The following is a 25036-nucleotide window of genomic DNA, read 5'->3' on the forward strand; positions in this document are numbered from 1 at the left end:
TAGTGTGTAATGCCACACTTACACAGCAAATATATTAGGAACAAAATATATTTATCTTTACAACATCATTTTCCCCTAACGATGTTACAGAATTAGAGAGAATTTCTCAGGAGAACTCAAAAGATACGTATATATTTAGAATCTTCTGTATATATGGGAATAATTAAATAAACCCAGGCTTTCAGTTGAAAAAGAATGTAGAAACAATCCTAAATAGAAACTAAGAAAAGATAAGTCATTTTATAAAAGTTATACAAAACTCAGGTGGTGAGAGTCCTTCTGACTGTATCTTGATGTCACTGGATTTTCCAACTAATCAATTATATCAACATTAGTTAAATCATGTATTCATTCATTCAGGGAAAAAAAAATCAGAATCACATTATTCAACTCTATAGTTTTTTCCTAAGTTCTCTTGCTTTTGGCTATTTTATGCTTTAAAGATATAAAAGGAAAATTATAAAGTTTAAAGTGATTCTTATTATTTCTTAAAATACATAAAATTAAAATCCACATACAACTACATAGCTCTTTGATAACATTTTTAAAACTAGATTCAATAGACCCTTTCCTGAAAATAAAACTTTATTTCTAATGATCCTTATATCCTGACTGAATGGTGACAAATACCTAAAGGGCCCACGGGTTTGAAGGTAAAACGGCCGCGCCTGTAAGCATCATCTATTGCTTCAAGAAGAGCTGGAACATGAGGCCCAAATCTCTTCAGTCGATCAGTTTTACTATCTTTCAGTTCTTTCAGTTGTCTCTGATTATAGCTCAGTGTATGTTTCACATCTAATTCTTCTCGCCTAAGCAAAAAAAAACAAAAAAACAAAAAAAGAACAAAAAAAAAGCAAACAGAAGAAAACTGTGATACAATGATACAGAAATATCCAGCCTTTCCCCCTAACACCTGCATAACAGTGAGTGACCCAGCTATCCTAAAGACTAAAGGCAGATTTATTTGAAAATGACTGTGTTACCGGAGAAAAATCATCACAAGTCCTCAAAACTTAGTGTGCATGCACACGCACATGCACACGCGCGCACACACACACACACAACCCAAGATGCCACAGGGATGAGGACTAGGAATCCCTGAAACTGTCCAGTGCTGCAAGTGTTAGAAAAGTCCAGGAAAAGCAATTTTAAAAGATACCTTATTCAGTTCAAGATCAACAGCCATAACAAAACATGTTTTCTCTCTACATACGAACACCAAACCACATGATTTTCAAGTAATTAAAAAAAATCATCCTAAGAATGTTGAAACTTACTTAATTCTGACCCGTTCTTCTTTGTCCTTTTCTATGGCTTGCTGAAACTGTTCGATCTCTTGATTGATTGAACTTTCCTGATCCTGCAAGGCCTTTACTCTCTCTTTTAACCAAGATATTTTTTTTTGCCTTTCCAATCGTTCAGGTTCCAAAGATTGATCAGTACTAACAGTAAATAACCCAAAATGGAAAATGTTAAATGAAAAACTGAACATTTAAAAAACCACAAAGCAATGTAATAAAACTCCTTTAGAAATAGTATGGAAAATATAATACTCCATGTCACTGAGGTCACTGTATTACAAAATGACGTAATCGTGTGCAATGCCAAGTCACCATCCTACCTTTTCTTTAGTTCTTCGATTCTTTTGCAAAGCTGCTCATCATCTTTCATTAATGCTCTATACTCATTTAGAGACCGGTTATATAAAACCTAACAAAAGATAAGACACACTTTGATAAAATAAAAAATATACATATATCCTTTTCAAACCCACTTTTGCCAAATCTTCAGAGGCCAAATATATGCAGAAATATATTTTTAAAACAAAGTACATAAATGGCCACATTACACTTTTTAAGATCTGTAAGGGACACAGATCTGACTTATTTATAAAATCCCTCCTGTTAAAAGTAAATGAACAGTATTTGTATTTGATACATAGTATTTAATATTCCAGGTTGGAAAATTTCTCACCTCAGCTTCATTATAGGTCCTTTTCTTAGCAGTAACATCTGTTTTCAGTGCCAAACATTCTGGTGCCCGTGCATTTGTCTCTTGACTAATCTTTTCTAGTTTATCTTGAATATCTTTGTATTTTTTTTCTGCTTCATTAAGTCTAACCTTTAAGAAAATAACATTGTTGGAGTGTATTTTACTTTTCTTCAATAAACAGAAAAAAAGTTTAAGTTATATATAGTTCACATCCAACAATAAACTTAGTTTCACTGATTAATCTCAAGACATCAGGTAAGCAAACAATTATATAAAATACTAAAATATAATTTTTAATTTTATTAATAAAATACTAAAATATAATTTTTTATTTATTTTAGGGAGAGAGGTTGCAAGAGAAGGAGAGAGTCAAAGGGAGAGAGAAATCTAAAGTAGGCTACACGCTTGATATTGGGGTTGATCCCAGGATCAGAGTCAAAATCAAGAGTTGGATGCTCAACCAAGACACCCAGGCACCTCCTAAAATACAATTTTAATTCCACATTTCATTATCCAACAAATGTGCTATCCTCTGGGGATACAAAGATATGGTAACAACGGTCTTCAGGTAACACAATTAATGGGAGATAAACACAATTTAGCAGAAGAATAGACATGGAAATTGATCATAGTTTGGAAGCAATAAAGCTTTTTTTTTTTTTTTATGTTTTTTTTTTTAATTTATTTCTAGGAGAGAGAGAGAGACAGCGTGAACAGGGGAGGGTCAGAGAGAGGGAGTCACAGACTGAAACAGGCTCCAGGCTCTGAGCTGGCAGTCAGCACAGAGCCCGACGCGGGGCTCGAACCCACGAACCGCGAGATCATGACCTAAGCGAAAGTCGGACGCTTAACCGACTAAGCCACCCAGGCGCCCCTGGAAGCAATAAAGCTTAAAGAGGCTGTATCTATTTAAAACTGGAAGCACAGAAAGAACCTAGCGGTCTGCCAGAAAAAGTCAAGAATGCCTTCAAAGCAGAAGTAGCATTTGAGTTGAGACTTGAAAGTTAATCAAAATCTACCCGAAGAAAAGTTGGGGAAAGGTGTTAAGAGGCAGATGGAAAAGCATGTGGAAAGGCATTAGTCCTACTTTGGGAAATGAAAAAATTTGACGCTGAGAGGGTAGTGGTGGGAGCTGAGCCCAAATAGTCGAAGAGTCCTGAATTCACTAATGATCAGCTTACAACTTAACCCTCCAGACAACAGGGAGAGGGGACGTGACCACATCTGTATGTTAAATCACTTTGGAAGCACATGCAGGGTGAAACTACAGGAAATAATGTCAGTAAGGAGTTAATATTCTGAAGCAAAAAAGAATGAGAAACCAAAGTGGGGCACTGACAAAAGGAATGGATTAGAAGGGACAAGTAAGAGAACTATTTAAATCAGGGATCAGCAAACTCTTTCCAGAAAGTGTTCCAGGCGACAGTCTCTTTGAGGTGTCGTCCACCGCTCTTTCTCTTACAGCTGACTTGTTTGTGCCTCATTCTTCTCCCGAGCGCCATTATGGAAGGTGGCAAGTGGCGCCCAAAGTGAGAACAGAAGAAGCCCCAACATGGTTTTTTGCACAGCTGTGCCTTTCTCCCGCTGGTGAGTTGTGGGTACTTATCGCAGGGTATGGGTAACCTTGAGAGCACAGGCCAGAATCGCCCTTACATATGTTTGTTTGTTTGTTTTCTTAATTTTTTTTTTTTTTGTTTTATTTATTTCTAGGAGAGAGAGAGAGACAGCGTGAGCAGGGGAGGGTCAGAGAGAGAGGGAGTCACAGACTGAAACAGGCTCCAGGCTCCGAGCTGGCAGTCAGCACAGGGCCCGACGCGGGGCTCGAACCCACGAACCACGAGATCATGACCTAAGCGAAAGTCGGATGCTTAACCGACTAAGCCACCCAGGTGCCGCCCTTACATATGTTTATTAAGACAGCTCCTGAAGGTGGGTGGAGCAAAAGTCAGCGAGGGCAAACTTTTGGAGCTTTTACAGGTCATTAAAGAACACTGCTCCTGGTTCCCTACATTAGGGACTTTAGATCTACAGATCTGGGAAAAGGTGGGGCATGAGCTTAAGACGTTGCATGCAAAAGGAAAACTGATTCCAATTACAATATGGTCTACTTGGTCGCTTATTCACTCCATTCCGGAGCCCTTGCAGACCCCCAGGTCTGATAGCGATGATGAATCTGAGACCAACATAGAAAAGGACAGCCTAGAAGAGGCAGTCCCAGAAAGTATTAATATAAATAAACTTACTCTAAAAGAAATTCAAATGAGGAATTTCCTCTCCCTCTGCCATTACAGGCAGACAAAATGGAAACATTTTTTACTATGTCAAAGCCGTCCGTCAGCTCTGCCTTTTTATGAGAAACATAGGGCGTCCATCCTATCCCCCATACAAAAGGGATTATTAGAGGCACAACGAAATGGGGATTTAGATGCCTTTCATTTTACATTTCCAGTCACTATTCGATAGCGTATTGCTCCCGGTCAGGATTCTACTCACCCTGACAGTATACTTGAGGCTATTCATAAGCCTTTTCCATTTAAAATAGTAAAAGAACTTAAACAGGCAGTACAAAATTATGGTGCTAATTCACCGTTCACGCATGGCATGGCATTATTCAAGGCATAGAGGAAGGCAATCCTCTTATACCTACTGATTGGTTTTTGTTGGTAAGAACTGTCTTGTCGCCTAGTCAATTTTTACAGTTTAGAATGTGGTGGCTGGACCATGCTGAAAGAGCTGCAACCTTTAACAGGGCCAATAACATCCCCATTTCCTTAGATCAACTTACGGGGTTTGGTGCCTGGGCAAGAGTACAAGATCAAATACAAATAAATGACCAAGAGGTTGAACAACTAAGATGATGCTGTCTATGCACCTGGAAAAAGATAGAATCCAAAAGCTCAGCAAACGCTTCCTTTCAGAGAATAAGCCAAGGCTCCAAAGAGCCTTATACCAATTTTATTGCTAGATTACAGGAGACTATTAAACAGCAAATTAATAATGTTGAGGCAGCAGATACTATCTTACAACTACTAACATACGAAAATGCCAATGCTGATTGTAAAAAGGTGATCACGCCATTTAGAGGCAAAGGCACCGTAACTGATGACATCAAATTATGTCAAGGGGTTGGAATAGCAACCTACAAGGCAGACTTGTTGGTACAAGCCATGGCAGCTTTTAATAATACAAAATTCAAAGGACAATGTTTTAATTGTGGGCAATCAGGTCTTATCAATGTAAACAAAAAGGAAAATTTCCTTCAAAAACTTATAAAAATAATGCACCTGGCAGATGTCCTAGATGCCACAAAGGAAATCATTGGGCCAATCAATGGCATTCTAAATTTCATAAAAACGGATCTCCCCTATCGGGAAACTTGCCTCAGGGCAAGCCCTCAGCCCCAAAAGGAAAGAGGGCTCCCTCTCCTCAACTCCCAACATTCCCAGCTGCCTCACCATTTTAAATTTGCTACATGCAACCCAAAGAAGTGCTGGTTTAGGTATTTCCAGTCCTATGGACTTCATATGTTACCTGCTATAGAGCCCATAAACATTTCTACTAATCTTTTTGGGCTGCTGTGAGAAGGGTTACCAGACTTCTTTTAGGGAGGTTCTAGTCTTAATTCTAAAGGAGTTCTAGTTTATACCAGGGTTATTGATTCAGATTATAAAGGAGAGATATTAGTCTTAATGTCTACCTCGGTCCCTTATCATTTTAAAAAAGGAAATCATACTGCACAATTACTACTTCTCCCCTACTTTAAAGGAAAACATTTGAATAAACAAAGAAATGCCGGAGGTTTGGAAGCACAGGGAAGGCTGGCACATACTTAATTGAAAAACTATACCAAGACAAACACATTTGTTATATTAAAATTCAAGGCAAAAACCTTCTCTGGATTGATAGACATCGAGGCAGATGTCTCCATCATTAGTTATCATCACTGGCCTAAAAAAATGGCTTTATGGCCTGGCCTCTATCACTATTACTAGACTAGGTCAGGTGACCAATGTGCATCAAAGCCTAAATATTCTTCCTTTGGCCTGAAGGCCAAAAAGGATATGTGCAACCATATATCACTGACTTGCCCATTAATTTATGGGATCGAGATTTATTAGGTCAATGGGAAGCTTCATCAGTCATACCGTCTCCAAAAGATACTCCTCAGCTTTTTTGATGACGGCCACTGCTTGCGAGCCCATTCTACTTAACTGGAATGATGACAAACCTATCTGGGTAGAGCAGTGGCCCTTAACACAAGAAAAATTAATAGCAGAATGGCTATTTTTACCAAATAATACAGTCAAAACCTTGACCACCTATCTGGATCATATGGGATACTTAATTCATTTTGGAAGACAAAGAACCGAACAGATTTAAGGCTTTGATCCTGAAACTATAGTCTTACCTTTAAATAAAATACAAATAGAAAATGCTTTTCAAAACAATATAAATTGGCAAATTGCTTTAAGTGGTTTTGCAGGGTCTACATCCTCACGTTACCCTCCCTTACCTAATATCTCTTTCCTTAAACAAACGACATTGATCTTGCCGAAGATTACCTCTAATATTCCTCTTCCTGATGCTCCTATTTTTCTGATGTGTCAATAAAGGTAAGGCATGCTTTCATGGACCTATATCAAAAATTATATCTACTGAAGGATTATCAGCACAAAAATCTAAATTAATGGCTGTTATAACTCTCAGGATATTTCTTTAGTTTTTAACTTACTCTGACTCATTATACACCGTCTATATTTTAAATCATATTGAAACTGCTACCATTTCTACCTCTGATAATTCTTTACAAACCTTGTTTCAAAAACTGCAACAGCTTATTCATTCTCGATCCTCTCCCTTCTATGCCACCCATATTCGTAGTCATTCAGGCCTTCAAGGACCGTTATCTGAAGGCAATGCAATTGCTGACTCACTCATTTGTTCTACATTTCAACAGGCTTTGGATTTCCATTCATTAACTCATGTCAATAAAAAAGGATTGCAACATCGTTTCCCTATCACCAAAGAACAAGCTAACAAAATTTTACAATCATGTCCATCCTATGCCACTATCAACACCCTCCTCAGCCTGCTGGGGTGAATCCAAGGCGGTTAGCTCCCAATGAATTATGGTAAATGGATGTCACTCATATCCCTTCCCTTAGACGAGAATCATTTACAATTGATACCTATTCCAGATTCATTTGGGCCACAGCTCAAACAGGCAAAACGGCAACTGACATTTCTATGCTGCAATGGCAGTAATGGGAATGCCATTAGCCATCAAAACAGATAATGCTCCAGCTTACACCTCTATGAAATTACAATCCTTTTTATAATTATGGAATATTAAGCATATAACATGTATTCCTTATAATCCTCAAGGACAAGGAATTGTTGAAAGAGCAAATCAAATTCTTAAGTTACAACTTTCTTAAACAAAAAGGGAATACAAAGTCCTCCTTAAGAAATATTATCACAAGCTTTCTTCCCTCCAGAGTTTTTGAATCGTGATGATAAAGACACTGCACCAATAGAGCGGCATTTTGTCCTTAAAGACCAAAATAAAACATATCTGCCCATTTGGTGGAAAAATATTACTTCTAACCAATGGTTGTCAGGTAATCTATTAACATGGGGAAAAGATTATGCCTGTGTCTTACCTAACAGGGCTGTCATGCCCGTTTGGGTTCCTTCTCATTTTATTAAGGTTCGACATGAGCAGAAGAAAGAGGTTCGGGTTTGAACCAGCCCCTCTGATCATCAGCTTCAAGGGTCTTTCCATAAAGAGCACCTGGATCACGATTCCAGGGACAGATCGAACAAAAATTTCAACTTGGGGACAGATCAAGAAACTCACCAAGAAGGCAGAAGAGATTTTAGAGAATGAGCAATGCCCTTTTACTCCCAACAATATGGCTGTCACTATGATGACCCTCCTCACAGCAGCAGTAAATTTTCCTAGTTGTCAGGCTCAAATGGATAACTTCACTTACTAATCATATACCTACACACAGGCCTATATACCTAATCCATCCTTACTACACCCAATTGAATGGAGGGATGATACAGTTCCTCCCATTTATCTTAATGCTTCAAAATGGGTACATGGAGTGCTTGCTCCCTGATTACCTTTAATACCTCAAGAAGAACACTTATTTATCAACTTAATATTGGGATATCAATCTAGACCGATATGCATTGGCAATCACTTCAGTTGTCTTATACCAGCAGATCAAAGATCAAAAATTACTAGGTGGTTTCTCCTAGTAATATTAGCTCTAATTAACCTTTATTTTGCCTTATATTAACTGAAGGTTTTCAATCAGAAGAGAAAAGGGATACTGATTTTAGCACGGCAGCACTTTCCGTTTCAAAATGCAAAATGGCACAAACATGGTCTGATGAGGGGAATTTACCCATTTTGGGAGGACTGTAAGAGCTCCTTTTCCCAGTGTTCTCATTAATGATTCCTATGGGATTGTATGGGACTGGCCCCTAAGAGGATGGTAGTCACCAACTGTACTGGGAGAACTTGCTCCTCACGTCAGATTCTAGAATGACACACATTCAAGCATTTAATATTTCCCCAGACCTCCATATGGAGTGACGGGCCTATCCAATGGCATGGAGGCGGATTACCCATGCCTGCCCCTTTTGTAGAATACAATAAAAAACAAAAGAATTTATGGAAAATAACTGCTACCCTTGGCCACATTACTATATGGAATGGTTCTTATACTAGTCCCCATGGACAACATGCTCTAGACTTTCTGATTTTAGAACAAAAATGGTTAAAAGCAAGTGTTCGTGACCGTTATGTGTTTAATAGGAAAAATAACATTTGAACATTCAAAAAGAGAATTATATTACCCCCAAAGCCAGATGTTTACTTCTACTGATGGAAATTTAACTCCTGATGATAATATTCTTCTTTTAACCTGTAGAGGATTGGGAATATGGCTACTTGTAAAACACCCCCGAATCTGGGAAAGTTCTCCAGACATGCATATGATTTTAATAGTCCTAAAAGACTGGCTTCAGAGGACAAAAAGACTTGTAGGCTTGCTGACAGCCACTATCTTGGGTATCATAGCTGTCACAGCAACTGCTACTACTGCTGGGATAGCCTTACACCAGACAATACAAACAACACGTTTTATTCAAAACTGGCATGAAAATGCAAGCAAGGCTTGGAACCAACAGAGTATTATTGGCCAAAAATTAAGTGAAAGAGTTTCTAACTTAGAATCAGCTATGATTTCTGTTGTGGACAAAGTTCAAAATATAAAGCTAAGCCTTTGTTTTCTGTTATTGGAATGTTACAAACTTTTGTGTCACCCCTTATCCAATAAGAGATTGCATGGGATAAGATCCGACGCCCTTTAACTGATCATTATGGTGATAATTTAACATTAGATATATGGCAACTGTAAGATACTATTCAGGGCATTACACACTCATCTTTACAGATGACACAGAGAATAGGCTTTGCTCAACAAAGAGATAATGTTATATCTTCTCTTAATCCTCTTACTTGGATGAAACAAACTAGTTTGGGCCTCAAAGGAGGAATGATTATACTTTTTATTGTTATATATTGCTATAATCTTTCTAGGTTTAGTCTTCAGATGCACATGAAATTCCTTCTGACGATTAGTGGATCAAGAAATTGCAAAATCAACATTCCTGCTTCTACATAAACAGAAAGGGGGAAATGTGACGACTCCTTAGAACAATGTGACCCATAAAATGTAGTTGTGGAGAAAAACAGTATACAAAACTATATAATGATTAATAAATGATTAATACAACTCTAAGAAAATACACATTGTAATGTCTCTCTGGGAAATCAGCTGATTTACGACACGGGAGCTGAGCAGCTGGGAAGGCCTGGCCCACTCAGGGTGGAACGCCATCTGCTTCTTTTGTGTTGACTTCCCTGCTTTCTCAGACACCACCTGATCAAATGAAACTCATTGATTATGTCTGATCAACCATAACGTACATGCATTAGCAAGTTCTGTTTTTCTCATGAGGTCACTCTCTGAACACTAGAACAATCCTGAAGTCTTTTATTTATTATTGCTTCTCCAATAAATATGGGAATGTGGAGTTGTTCGAGGCGACAGTCTCTCTGGACTGTCGTCCCCTGCCCCCTTTCTCTTGCAGCTGACTTGTTTGTGCCTCATTCTTCTCCTGTGTACCATTACGGAAGGCAGCAAGAAAGAGCTAGACAGTGTAGTAGACACTGTTCCTTCGCAATCCTTCAATTCAAGAGTCATTCTATAATCTATCACCATGCATATGCAACATCAGAGGCTTTATGTAAGACATGGTGGGAAGGATACAATTATAAAACAAGATTGTTCTTACTTTCCAGAAACTTATCATTTACTACAGAGACTGCCCAAATGCTTAAGTGGGGCAAAGGCCTACAGAACTAAAGTATAACCCAGCCTCGAGATCTTCTTCCCATTTGAAAAAAGGTGAACATCTATTACTCAGCCTAGATTCCATTTTTATTTTTTACTTTTTAAAAACATTTTATTTTGAAGTAATCTCTATACCGAATGTGGGGCTCAAACTTGTAACCCCAAGATCAAGAGTCATATGCTCTACCAACTGAGCCAGCCAGGTACCCCTGGATTCCATTTTCAGATTGGAGATTATGTAAAGAGAAGAGAAGCCTAAGGTCCTCCACTATGATAAGCTAAGAAATGAGGATGAAGAAAATTTAGTGAAATAAAAAATTCTAGAATATTCTCGCAGAAATGAGAATCTGAGGTAAGGTGGGTAGGTTGAACTTCCATTTACTACCTGAAGAGGGAGTAAGAAATTCAGCCTATTTCTGTTATTTTTACATACTTCTCTCTTACTTTTGATGGATTAATGTCATAATCCTTAAAAGGAAAAAAACATATCTGCTTTCCTGGAGGGCAGACAGGAAAAAGCAAGGTGGGGGATATTACATCCTATACTACAAACCAAGCTTGGGGGTGGGGGGAACTCTTAAGTAGAACAAAATATTATGAGGTTAAGCCAGCCACACTGAGTAGATGGGGCTTCTATAAAAAAAGAAAAGGCTAGGTAGGACTTCTACTTCTGTCATGACAATGTGAGGATTTCCGCATTGCTGGCTACATGCCGTTGTAAACATACTAAGAAACCACTCAAGTGTAAATTTTTAATGTGTGAATTGCATGGCATATAAATTTTATCTTAATAAAGCTGTTAAAAAAAGAATGAAAAGGCAAGAATAAAGAGTGGATCTGCTTTATGGTAAAAGGATCTACATGGACACCCCTAACAGAGAATTACTTACTGCTTTTATTTACCATTCAACCAACTTCTACCTCTAGGCCCAAGTAGAAGACTTGTGGTTTTCTTGAATCTTACATAAATAGCAGAGTTTCTGCCTGGGCTTAGATTTCAGCTTGAAATGAACTTTACAGACCTAACAACCTGTTCCACCTATGTTCTACCTATGTGGAATCCTCTGATAGTTCTGGGCCCTAAACTTCAGTTCCCTGGAAGTTCTGGGAGCAGTCTCTGGGCATTGTGCTCAGTTTCGAATTGTTACACTTCAAGATTCTTAACTTTAATGTTATTCTAATTCACTGTTATCCTAGCACCTCAAGACTTCTTCTGTTGCCACTCCTAATGAACCCAGAGTAAAAGCTTCACGTTGTGGTATCCCGAGTTGGTAACAAAGTACCATTGTCCACAAGCATGAGTTCAGAGTGCTGGAACACTTGGCTCAACTGATGGATCACATCCGAATACAAACCCTTTTAAAAAAGAGAACTGCCACAATAGTCCTTGAACAAAAGTTTAGGTCAGATTCCCTTGAGTAATAAATTCAAACACAGATAAATATATAGGTTGACACTTCTACTTTTGTTAAGTCTTTTAAAATAGTCTAATACCAGTAATCTTGCATGATTTAACCTACCAAATTTGTATTTTAAAAAAACAATTACCTGCTGCTCTTCCATCTTCCTGTCAAGTCTAGCAGCACGATCTTCTCCAATTTTTATATTATCTCTGATAGCATTCAATTGCTTTTCAATTTCATTGACCTACAAAGAAATTACACAGTAAATCATGTAGAGGACTAACTCGAACCAAATATATTCTGCATATTAAAGGTATAAGTGAAGAATTAAGTAAAAATTACCACTGCCCAAGCCATTTCATGTTTCAAGTATTCCAAATTAGTCTTCATTGTACTTAAGCCAGCAATACTTTGAAAACGTTCTTCTTTCTCCAAACACTGGCGTTTCAGTTCAATAAGTCGCTTAAAAAAAGAAAAAAGGACATATTTCTTACTAACACTAGAAAGACAAGACTTTTTACAAATGTATTTATTTTAAATGCACTGCCTTAATAGGTATTAAAAAAGACATGCAAGGAAATCACTTAAGGTGAAAATAAAAATACTTTTGGGTCTTTGGTATGCTTTTACTAGGTACAATTATTTTATTTTCTGTACTATAAAATGACCAAATACTCTTCAAATGATGATCAAAGGAATAGTTTAAGACCTCAAAAGCACAGGCAAATTACAAAACTCAGTTTCTCATATCTTGACACCATTATCTGACAGACAGAATGGTCTGTTCTTCTGAGCAAAATATACCCAGTACTCATTCCAAAGATAATGGAAGATGTAGAAGAAATTTATTCCTAAAAGCCAAATAAGTTACAATTTTTAAAAAAATCTAAGTTCTCGTTTCATAGTAAATAAAATCATTAAACAAGTATCAAACATAATGACATTAGAACAACTTCTGAAGTAGCTCCTAGACTTCATATGCTGTACATGTGAGTAGATGGCCTCTCCCCTTCTTTAGTGCTGACCATCTTCAACTGAGGCCTTACACTATAGATCTACAAGTGTGTACTTACAGGTCACTTTCCCAGTTTCCAGGGTTATTTCAAGCCCTTATCACTCTCTTCACTCCTCCCACACCGCCCCCCCCCCCAACCCCAATCCTCACTGATTCTCCCTGACTCTTACCTCAGGGAGTTTAGTGGCCATCACATGGAAGTCTCTCTAACTTCCAACAGCCTTATCTACAAAGCTAAAGCAGTCACAGCTTCCTCTTGCTACAAAAGAGGAGGTGGCTTCATTATACTCAAGTCCAGTCCCCATCTCCTACCTGTATCTCTTGGATCTGACCACTTGCTTCTGCCTTCTCAGGAGGTCTAAATTAGTTCATTTTTCATCCCATATTTTCATCTGTTTCCATTTCGCCCTCTTCACAGACTCCCTTCCATTATCACATTTCAATCTTTACTCACTTATCTTTCCCACTTACAAAAAATAAAAAATAAAAAATGCCACTCTCCATCCTTGGGCAATACCTCCTCCTCTTTCCATCCAAATTTCATGAAACTTATCTCTATCTCTTCCATTTCCTCAGATTTTTAGCCTCACAAATATGGTTTCTGTTTTTACTACTGCTGAAACTTGCCTTGCCACAGACATCTATACAGATTATATCACTAAATACAAGGAGTATTTGTCAAACCTTGTGGTGCTGGCCACTCAGAGCATTGCAGAGTTGTGACTACTGCCTTCTCAAATTCTCTTCTCTTGGCTTCTATGGCTTCCATAAGCATTTTTCATGGCTCAGGCCTGGGCCCACTTCCTTTCCTCCTCAACAATCTAAATCATTCCTGTGGCTTACACATCAACAATATATTGATGAATCCCAAATTTTTATTAAAGCCAGACTTGATTTCTGCATTTCTAACTCCTATATCCAATTGCATGTTTTATAAGCACCTCAAAACTAATGTGTTCAAAATTAAATTCCTCATCTTTCTTAAAAGAAAAAAATTAAGAAAAGAAAAATTGGCTCTTCTTACTAAGATTCTCATCTTAAGAAACTTACTCTACTGCTCAGGTTATTAATCTGGAGGTCATTCGATCACCCTTGTTATCTGTTCTGTCTCAACTTCACCCTTTCCTGTTCCATTTAACATCTGCTCAAATCATTTCAAAACTCTTCTCTCCATGCCTATTGCTACTGGCCTGTCATCATCATCGTCTCTGTGGACAATGAGAATACCTTCTTTACTGATCTTTCTACATCCATTCTTTCTTTACAGCAAATCACTCTCTTCTACAGCAGAGTAATCTCTCACAAATATTCATTCAATCAAGTCATCTACTTTAATGGGTGCTACTGCCCTTAGGTATTACAAGATCCTCTACAATCTGGCCTCTCACATGCTATGCTCTAGCCAATCTGGAATTCTTTCAGCTTTCTAAAATATGCTCTCTTGCCCAAGATGTTGCCATTCTTATTTCTTGGAGCAGCCTTCCCTCCTCTCACCATCCCTCTCCTGGCACTATTCTTCCTTCATTTCTCATCTTAAGACAGAAACCTTAACAAATCCACCTATCCCGAGTTCCTATACCCCAACACTAATACCCTATTACATGCTTTTGCACAAACCTAGTCCCAAGTCCTTTAGTAGTGCCCGCCATACTCGGTTATTTATCATTTTGTTCTCGCTGAATAGTTAGGTTTATGACCCCATAAGCCCTCAAGCCCTGGTATATATTTGCTGCACATGGCCATGGACAAAGCACAATGCCAGGAGGCACACAGTGGAACTTATCATTTGTTGGCTGAATGCCTTCTAGTTTCTTTCTAACCTTCACATACTATTTCCTATAGATTTAGCTATTCAAATCCAGTGTATTTTGAGAATATAGAATATTTAATTAATTAGGAAAAAAGTTCCTCCTATAGATTTAGCTATTCAAATCCAGAATTTAAGAATATACGATACTTAATATTTAATTAATTAGAAAAAAGTTATTAAGTACATATTATACATAAGGAACTCTGCTACATGATATAGGGAAGTGCTTCTTCAACTTCATAATTAAAATAGCTTTACTAGTTGATAATGAAGTATACCATGGAGAGGGTGGGTGTTTAACCCCCACTGTCCGAATCAAACAAATTTCTTCAAAGTCCTGATTTATTATTTTTAAAATAATAAATGTAACATATACTATTACATTTTTCTGAATATGCAAATATTTCCTTTCCCCAATAACATTGATACTCCGAGAAAGTGTGCTATATTAATTCTGTGGTTTACAGTGCTTCCTTGTACACTACCACATACCTGGGGTTTTAAGGGATAATGTGGGGAATAAAAATAAATATACCCATCCTTGCTTTTTCAGTTTTGATACAACCACAGACCTAATTTTAAATATACAATCCTGAAAACTTGAAGTAAAAGAACCAATGTGACATCTAACTGAAGCTGACCTGGGTCAATAATTAGTACAATTCTGTGTCAAAAGCACAAGATAAGAAATAGCTGAAAGCTCAACTGGTTTTATAAAACTAAAGAACAAGATACAGAATCACACAAAAATTGGTGGACTTAATGTACTGGGCGAAAGGCTCAAGCCTAAGCCTTATGACTTGGAGGTCTCTGATTATCAGACAGAAGGTTGGATCTTCAGGAATCTGAAGAAGGAAGTATAAAAACAAAAAATAACAGATATAAAAACAAATCTAAGTCGGTCACATTGGCTTGAGTAATTGCAAATTCACACAGGTATGCATAACTGTCAAGCGGGGGAGTTCGGATAGGACAGTTGCTACCCAGCTATCAGTGCTTAATGAACATGAACAATTTACCAGTGTGATGAAAGAGTTATCTACCATACATAATTACACATGCATATTACATTTAAAACAGCTTGAGGCTTGTGCTTCTTTTCCCATCAAAAGAAATACTACAGTTTTTAAACGACTTAGAGTGGGAATTAGTGATACCTTATTGTAGAACCACTAACTCATATACCGAGGCATAAGTATGTAAAATATTGCCCTGTCCTCTAGTTTGTAACTTAACAGAGGAAAATGTATACAAACCCATTACTACAAAACAAAAAAGTAAAAGCTAATAAAGTACCCTGAATACAAAAACCATCCTTCGTATATTTCATAGAGTATTATGGAAGTGTTACTAGTTTTGTATACTTACATGTTATATACAGGCACATGATTTTAAAGTACACTTATCTTAGAGGTACAACAGCAATTTCACCTCAAAAATATTTACATAGTTTACAAACCTCTTCTCCTTGATTTATCTGCTCCTTTGTTCTTTCTTTTGTTTCCATAATGTATGAATAATCTTCCTTCATCTGCTCAAGTTGGGTTGCTTTCATGAAGAACTGTATCAATGAGAGAAACACAATTAGGAGTCTCTAAACTTCCATGAACTGTGGAAAAAAAACTGTGGACTAATTATGTAAAAAGATACTAAAAACAATCTTGAACAAGTAAACATAAATACAAAAGAACATGTTTTCAGACCTGAAATTTATTTCACTTACTCTGTTCACATCTACAAGTTCATTTGCTTTTAAAAGTCTATGTAAGAAAAACACTTTTGGTGTACTAACAATGCCAACTTGAATACTCATTTTCACTTATCCTTTCATTCTTTAAGCAAATATGAAAAAAGTGAAAACATCCATATCCATGATTTTCACAATCTTAAATTTATAGAAAAAGAAATAGCGAAATTCATTCAAAAGTTACAGCATACGTTTTACTAGTGGTCAAATACTTTGCTATCTTTATAATTTAAGGTTTAAAGGTTGTTATGCATGGCCAATCATTCCCTTTAATTTCCTTAAAGATTAATTTTAAAATAATCTGTTCTCTCTCAGAATTCAGAACCAAAGAGCGAAAGCAAGAATTTACCATAAAAATTACACTTCTATCATACTTAGAACTTTCCTAAATTAGCCCTACACTATTACTGTAAATAAATGGCTGTAAGAAGACAACAACTCAGGGGATGCCTGAGTGGCTCAGTCAGTTAAGCTTCTGACTCTGGATTTACGCTCAGGTCATGATCTCATGATTCAGGAGTTCGGGCCCTGCATTGGTCTCTGCACTGACAGTGCTGGGCCTGCTTGCGATTCTCTCTTTTTGCCCCTCCCCTGCTTGTTCTCTTTCTCTCTCTCAGAATAAATAAATAAACATTAAAAAAGGAACTCAATACTTATTACATGAGCACAAGTTATGTTCAGTATATATGCTTAATCTAGAAATATATTTATTTGAATAATTCATTGGTGCTACTTACTTTGTATTTGTCTCCCTCATTTTTAGACTGCAAGAACTGCTTGCTCATTTCTTGTGTTAAAACAGAAACCGGATTATCCACCTGAAACAAACAAGAAAGATTATTTCTGAATATTTCATTTTAATGACTTAAGATAAAGGGACTGAAATACAGAATACAATTCACCATGGTGTCATCAAGAAGGCTAAGGCAGAGAATTGGAGTAAATACACAAAGGAAAAAATGTTAGAACTTTTTAATGGAGAGAAAATGTTTCAATATTTCATGATACTAAAATAAATACCATAGTCAAAATTATTCTGCCACTATATGAGGGCACAAGCAATCCCTGAAGAAGTATTTTTATTAGAAAGTTGTCACCTCTTTCACCTGTTTTATAAAATATCATTCCTGTGCTATCGGTTAACAATCAGACAACAGTGAATAAAGCCCTCAGCTGACTTGGGTTCTTGTCTCTCACCCCCTATGTTGCCCTGGGCAAGTTAGTTTCTCCAACTAAATACAAAAGGTCCAACTTTGTTATTTCTTTTTTCTTAATGTTTATTTATTTTGAGAGAGCGAGAGAGAGAGAGAGAGAGAGAGCGCGAGAGCGAGCAAGCACGCAGTAAGAGGGACAGGGAAAGAAGAGAGAGAATCTCAACAGGCTCCATGCTGTCGGCGCAGAATGACACAGGGCTCAATGTCACAAATGGTGAGATCATAATCTGAGCCAAAATCAAGACTTGGTGCTTAAACAACTGAGCCACCCAGACACCCCCCAACTTGGTTATTTCTAATTGGAATTATGATGACAAGTAGTGTTGATTTTTCTTACAGCAGTTCTTCAGATTTGCTATTTCTTCATGAAAATATTATAAAATAAATAGAAATGCTGGAGTTATTTCTACCTTTTGGAGGAGGAGTCATTTAAAATAAGCCATCGCTGGGGCACCTGGGTGGCTCAGTTAAGCGTCCAAACTCGGCTCATGTCGTGATCTCACAGTTCCTGAGTTTGAGCCCCACGTTGGGCTCTGTGCTGACAGCTCAGAGCCTGGAGCCTGTCTTCAGATTGTGTGTTCTCCCTCTCTCTCTGACCCTCCCCTGCTCGTGCTCTCTCTCTCTCAAAAATAAATAAAACATTAAAAAAATAATAGTAATAAAATAAAATAAGCCATTGCTTGAATTAAACTATCTGTAACGAACAAGTTAAAATACAGTTACAGTAACAAAGTACAGTAATTGATCAAAGTATAGGTGAAAAAGTTAAAAAATACACATAACTTGCTTCAGAAAGATTCAAGGTCATTACTCATTTATGTCTTTGGCATTATTAACAATAAAGCATTTTACATATTAGAAAATAATATCATTTTAAAGTTATAGAATATGTAGGACCAGTATAAATGAAAAAAATTTTAAACTCCTTCATTTTGCCATCTGCAAAATACTGACTGTACTTTGTTAGTATACCAATGGTTAAAATTTTCCTTTTTAAGTAAAATTTTAGGTCTCCTAAGATAACAAAAACATTTATGCAGTTATAAAGAACCTTCTACAGGGGCACCTGGGTAACTCAGTTGTTTAAGTGTCTAACTCTTGATTTCAGCTCAGGTCATGATCTCAGGGTGGTAAGATCAAGCCCTGCATTGGGGTCCACACTGGGCATGGAGCCTGCTTAAGATTTTCTCTCGCCCTCTGCCCCTCCTCCACTTTCTCTCTCTCTCAAATTAAAAAAACAGAAAACAAAACCAAACTTCTACATGTCACTTTTTATTATTTTTATCATTATTATTATATAGGCAGACTGCCACATATTTTTTACAAAGCTTGCCCTATATCTTCATTTCACATTCCATTTGACTTCTTAAAAACAAGACCTCATGTTTTAGTCTTTTATGACAGACATTTTCACCAACTTTGAACCAGAAACTTCACCAAAATTTATATTCTTTTGTCTACATTTTTTCAAATTGTTTTTGAAATGGGATTCCTAGTTCCTACACTACCCTAGGGATTATATAAGAACCTTGTAGCTTTAACTGTCGAGACTCTAGAACAAGCAAAAGGCAGGCACAAACAGGTAAACTTTAGGAGAAGGATAAGAAGAGTAGACATGGGACAAATATAACCAGGTATTTAAAGACATTAAACATTCTTGTGCCTCTTGGCTATTCTAGGCCACCAATGTCTAGTAGGTACGTAATGCAAATCACACAGATAATTTTAAATTTTCTATGAGCTACATTAGTATTAAAAAAAGAGGTAAAATTAATTTTAATTATATATTTCTAGTCTATCTAAAATATTATCATTTAACACATAACCTATATAAAAACTGAATTATTCCTTTGCATTAAGTCTTCAAGATCTAGTATGTATCTCACACTATAGTACATCACATTTTGGACTAACCACATTTCACCACATTTCAAGTGCTTAATACCCACACGTGGCTATGGTTATTATACTGGTAAGTGAAGCTCTAGATCTTCTATATTTTGATAAAAGAGCCTTTAATAACTGCATCATACTAGAAGAGGACCAGAGGATTTATAACAATCTTTAAATATTTCAAAAGAAATAAACATGTTTTTACATTCCCCAAGGAAGCGTAAGCTTAGAGAAGCAGGCTTTATTCAACTTTCCCTAACTTTTCTTTCTGATAAACACAGCTGTCCACGGAAGGAATCAGAAGCCTCAGGCAGAAGTGACTTCTCCACCACAATCCACTTACAAGTCGTGCTGAAGGGTGAAGGATTCCACGCAGGGTAAGTATGGAGTGTGAGAACCCTACCTGATGCCCTTCCAGATTCTCCCAAACACCTCTGATTCCACATTTGGTTTTCCCGCTTTTGCTTAAAAAGTGTCATGCATTTTAGTCTCAAACTTATTTGATATATCTGCTTTTCTTCAGATTTTAATAATTATTTTTCTAAACTTCTGTTGCCTGACATGGAAGCCACTACCCACTGTAGCTTTTTACACTTAAGTATATTAAATAAAATCAAACACTCAATTTCTCAGTCACACATTTCAGGTGCTAAGAGGAACATGCTAGTGGAAAGTTTTTTTTTTGGACAGCTTTGTTCTAAACCAAACTGGCAAAAATACCTAGATTTGTAACTGTTTTTAACTTGGTGACTAGTCTTGGTGTTCTTCCTCCTGGAATAAGGCAGGGTAGTTCGTCAGATTGGGACAGGGATGCCTGGATCCCAATCCAGGCTCCACCAGCAACCATGACTAGACTGTACGTGTAAATTTACTTTTTCTAGCTCCTTTCTCACCGACAAAATACAGGTGAATTAGATGACCTCCCAAGACAATTCCAGTGCTTATGTTATAAGACTATATGCTCTATTTCTAATTATTCAAAGTTATCTTAGCAGAAAGCACTCGAGACTTATCTCTTATAGTTATGATCAGGAACTCTAAAACACATAAAGAAATGTTTTTTTAATTAAAATAAAGTTCCTTTCTATAACGACTTAGCAACCGACCTTAGGAAACTATGATGCTATTCTGCCTCAGGCAGCAGAATGCAAAAAAATTGCATAGCTTTTATGAACATCAATTCTACTGGTATACACTACATGTTCTTGACTGCTCTGTCAAATTATGGGTGTTATATTAGGCACTGAAAATTCCTGCTGAATTAGCAAATTTTAAGCAATTTCGCTAAGGATAGTTGTACATGTTCTTCCTGTGGTCAATTTACTCATATGGGCCCATCTGAATTCTTTCAACGTTACAAAGGATATGTTATGATGATCAGTTGCCACAATCTGAAATGCAGATTTAGCAATTACCTGTATGTTAAAATGATCAAGAATTGCAATCAGCTCTTCTTTTCTAGTAGAAACCACGGTGCCTAGTTAAGAGAAATACATAAAATGATTAGACTGTTTTCAGGGCAAAAAAAGGGCGAAAAAATAAGCACTTATTTACAAATACAAGTATTATTATTTTTGCTATGTCATCAAGAATATATACACATCTGAGAGAGCTGGATGCTACAGTAATCAAGACACAAGTACACAGAGGAAGAAGCGTGGACACCATGACGGTGCCTCCCTCCTTCCCATAGCTAAACGCTTGTTCTTCTTTCTCACCTATCTCTTCGTCTCCTTTTCCTCTGTGTCCTTCTCCACCTTTTGCTAACCACCTCTTTCCACAGGTGCTAGAAATTACAGGGTGAAAGGAGGTCTGCGGGGGGGGGGGGGGGGGGGGGGGGGGGGGGGGGGGGGGGGGGGGGGGGGGGGGGGGGGGTGAACGAAATGGCACAGCCTGTTTCGAGTGGACCCAAACTCCGATCATTTTGGTTCTACTGTACAATGTCCTGGGATAAAACAACTCTGTGTATATAAGTATGTACGTAAACATGTGTATGTACATATACGTGCAAGCAACCCATGATCTGACATGAAAAAGGTTTCAAGAGATTAGGAAGAAATGCCCTTCCAATGAATACCTGAACAATCACTTTACTCTGTTTAACTGAACATTTACTAATTTATATGAAAAGACATTCGTAACTAACCTGTTTCACTTTTTAGTTTATAAGATCGACTTCCATCCATGCTGATGTGTTGCTGCACAACTATAGAGTTACCGTATACATTTGCTCTATAGGCATCATCTCCTCTGTTCCTTAATGTTATTGAGATATCTGCGGAGCTAAAGCAAGAAGGTTAAGCTAACTCACATGAAGGTATTGTGCAATGTCAGTACTAGGTTACTAGAATTTTAAAAACCTCCAAAGTAATTTGCCTAATTCGTTTGAAAAGTAGTTTTACACCAGCATTTGATGGCTGATAGGCTACTACAGGATAATGCTGAATATATAATATCTAATAAAAAAATAAGAGAAAAAAGGTTATGGAAATACTGACTATTCTATCCACAATAGAAATGCCACAGTCACACAAAAACCATTTAAGTTTTGCTTGTTTCAAATCATGCAGATAAGTTATACACCCTCCTATAGGCAATGTGTAATACTACACTGCCTGACCACATAATAAAGCATCATGCTGACAGCAAGCCTTTAAGAATGATGAAGTAACAATTATGGGGAAGTAATAACATCTTCCAAGAGCATTAGAATCAAAGGAAGCAACTTTCATCTTCCAAATGTATGGCAATAAAAAAATGAAAGTATTTGATATCAAAAAATGCAAACAGAACTCAAAATTTCTTAAAATTCTATTGATATTATAAAAATTATTTTTAAAGTTTTAAAGAAGTTTAAAGCATTTATACCCATGCACACTTTAATACAGGAAAAAAAAATCAATCCTTATTTTTCTACTTTATTTTAAAAATAAGACTTGGTATAAAAACATAAAGTGTTAACGAAGTACATTACTATATACATACTCATAATTTCCTTTACACATAAGAGCAATCAAGATTTTTTTCTGCTTCAGATGAACATCTGCTAAAAGGCTAAAGCCTTTTAAAGCAAAACTGCTTTAACTGGTAATTAAAAGAAATCTTTAACAGAACTTGTTTTCATGAATTTATAATCTTATTCCCAAACTGTCCCCATTTGCAAGAAATACAGAAAAAATACTCCGGATAAACTTCAGCATAAACTAGTATTACAGCAGACACCCTGAAGGGTTTTGTTAGCTCCCCACCCTCTCCTTCACCAGTGCCAGAGCAGAGACCAGGTTTAGTAGCCCTATCAGTCCCCACCCTGCCCTCCAGGGATCCAGCTAAATATGGAAATCTAACAGGAACTCGGAAAGAGTCCCTTCTTTAGAAATTCAAATTAAAGGGGCATCTGGGTGGCTCAGTTAGTTAAGGTTAAGTATCTTGATTTCAAACTCTTGATTTCAGCTCAGGTCATGATCTCAAAGTTTGTTGAGTTCAAGCCCCGCAATGTGCTCTGCACTGCTGGTGCAGAGCCTGCTTGAGATTCTTTCCCTCTCTCACTTTCTCTCACTAAACTTTAAAAAAAAAATTATAAGAAAAAAAAAGAACTGGTAAAATTCAAATAAGGTCTGTAGTTAATAACACAGTACCAGTGTTAACTGCAGAGCTTTAATAAGAGTACCTTAGTTACTTAAGATGTCAACATTACGGGAAATCAGATGAAGGGTATAAAGGAAACTGTACTATCTTTACAACACTTCCATAAATCTAAGTTATTTCACGATGAAAAGTTTGAAAAACAAACCCAAATGAAGGCACAACCAAGTCAAGAGCTGGTGATTCCTTGAGGCCTCTGAGGACTAGAGAAACCAATTTGGGGCTTTACACTCGGATGAGCCAGCAGAACACGTGCAGAGGCTAGAGAGAGCAGCGAGAGCACACACCAGAGAAGCCCCTGGGAAACCACCTAGACAGAGTGAGAGAGACATGCCCACAGATACCGGCAGTGAACCAGACACAGAGAACGTACACTGCCCCCCAGACTAAGACAGTTAGACATGGATGACTGGATGACTGCGCACACAAAGACACAGAGTAATGAAGACCTGACTAAGTAATAAGGAAGAGAACACACACTCTGGAGACAAGGAGAGAAACACATTCACAAACCCATACACCCGTCACATGTGACAGAGGGAAGGGAACACCACACAGTACAGCCCATTATGCAAGGGGGTGAGGGAGGTAGAGCAGAAGGGCTGCTGCATGGACCCAAAGGAAGAGACAGGCAGACAGAGGCCTAGAGACAAACACACAGAGAAAAAAAACAGAGACACAGAAAAGAAAGGCCCAGAGACAGAAGATCCAAGGTTGTGAGGTCTCTGAGTTCAGTTACTCATGAGACTCGACTGTACTCCTTCCCTGCAGCTTCTAAGATATATATAGCCCCGAATTTTTACAGTAAATATCCTTCTCTTTTCTTGGGGGGGGTTTGTTTACTTATTTTCAGAGAGAGCTAGAGAGGGAGCAGAGTAGGGGTAGAGAGAGAGGAAGAGTGAATCCCAAACAGGCTCTGTGCTGTCAGTGCAGAGCCTGACGTAGGGCTTGAACTCAAACCCTGAGATCATGACCTGAAGTGAAATTGAGTCGAATGCTTAACTGACTAAGCCACCCAGGTGCTTCTAACTCTCCTTTTGGAAAGCTACCCTGAGCTGGCTGGGGTGTGTGTGTTTTATTGTTGTTAGTTTGTTTTTTTTAAAGAGAGAGAGAGAGAGAGAGAGAGAGAGGGTGTGCATGCACAAGTGCACATAGGAGAGGGGCAGAGAGAGAAAGAGAGGAAGAGAGAGAGAATCTCAAGCAGACTCCACACCCATCACCCAAGCGGGACTGGATCTCATCACCATGATACCATAACCTGAGCTGAAATCCAGAGTTGCACGCTAAACAACTGAGCCACCCAGGCATCCCTGTGTGTGTGTGTGTGTGTGTGTGTGTGTGTGTGTGTGTATGTTTTTAAATCAGAAATACCTAATTAGGACAGATATACTCCAGACAAGCTGTAATTAATGAGATTTTTAAAAGTTCCTCAGTTGATTCTAATGAACAGAAAAGTTGAAAATCATCAACTAAAGTATAACAGGAGAAGGGTAGCCGGCCTACAATATGGAGCAAAAATATTTTACTTCATTAACTCGTATGATTACCTAGTATTCAGTGAACGTATTTCATGAAAACATTTTAAAAACAAAGTGTCTAGGGGCGCCTGGGTGGCTCAGTCGGCTGAGCGTCCAACTTCAGCTCAGGTCATGATCTTACTGTTTGTGGGTTCTAGCCCCGCGTCGGGCTCTGTGTTGACAGCTCAGAGCCTGGAGCCTGCTTCGGATTCTGTGTCTCCCTCTCTCTCTCTGCCCCTTCCCTGCTCACGCTGTCTCTCTCTCTCAGAAATAAATAAAACATTAAAAAATAAATAAAGTGACTACATGTATTTCCTCTCTGAGTCATCAAACATGTCTCTTGATTAGCAAACATCTATTTTGCTATT

General features: G+C 37.6%; 1 protein-coding gene across 2 annotated transcripts in view; it reads right to left on the reverse strand.

Moving 5' to 3' along the window:
* SMC6 (structural maintenance of chromosomes 6) overlaps nt 1-25036 on the reverse strand; it is a 79548-nt gene that overhangs the window by 38000 nt on the left and 16512 nt on the right. For both annotated transcript variants that reach the window (XM_039220342.1, XM_039220341.1), the window contains exons 5-14: nt 21656-21792; nt 20925-20986; nt 17140-17220; nt 16115-16216; nt 12173-12292; nt 11976-12074; nt 1975-2121; nt 1622-1710; nt 1278-1442; nt 631-809 (exon numbers count right to left, since the gene is read on the reverse strand). In XM_039220342.1, coding sequence (XP_039076273.1) covers nt 631-809; nt 1278-1442; nt 1622-1710; nt 1975-2121; nt 11976-12074; nt 12173-12292; nt 16115-16216; nt 17140-17220; nt 20925-20986; nt 21656-21792 — 1181 coding nt within the window. The remainder of the gene's footprint in view (nt 1-630; nt 810-1277; nt 1443-1621; nt 1711-1974; nt 2122-11975; nt 12075-12172; nt 12293-16114; nt 16217-17139; nt 17221-20924; nt 20987-21655; nt 21793-25036) is intronic.

Source organism: Hyaena hyaena, unplaced genomic scaffold (genome assembly GCF_003009895.1).
Source record: "Hyaena hyaena isolate Hyena2069 unplaced genomic scaffold, ASM300989v1 scaffold_884, whole genome shotgun sequence".
Classification (NCBI taxonomy): domain Eukaryota; kingdom Metazoa; phylum Chordata; class Mammalia; order Carnivora; family Hyaenidae; genus Hyaena; species Hyaena hyaena.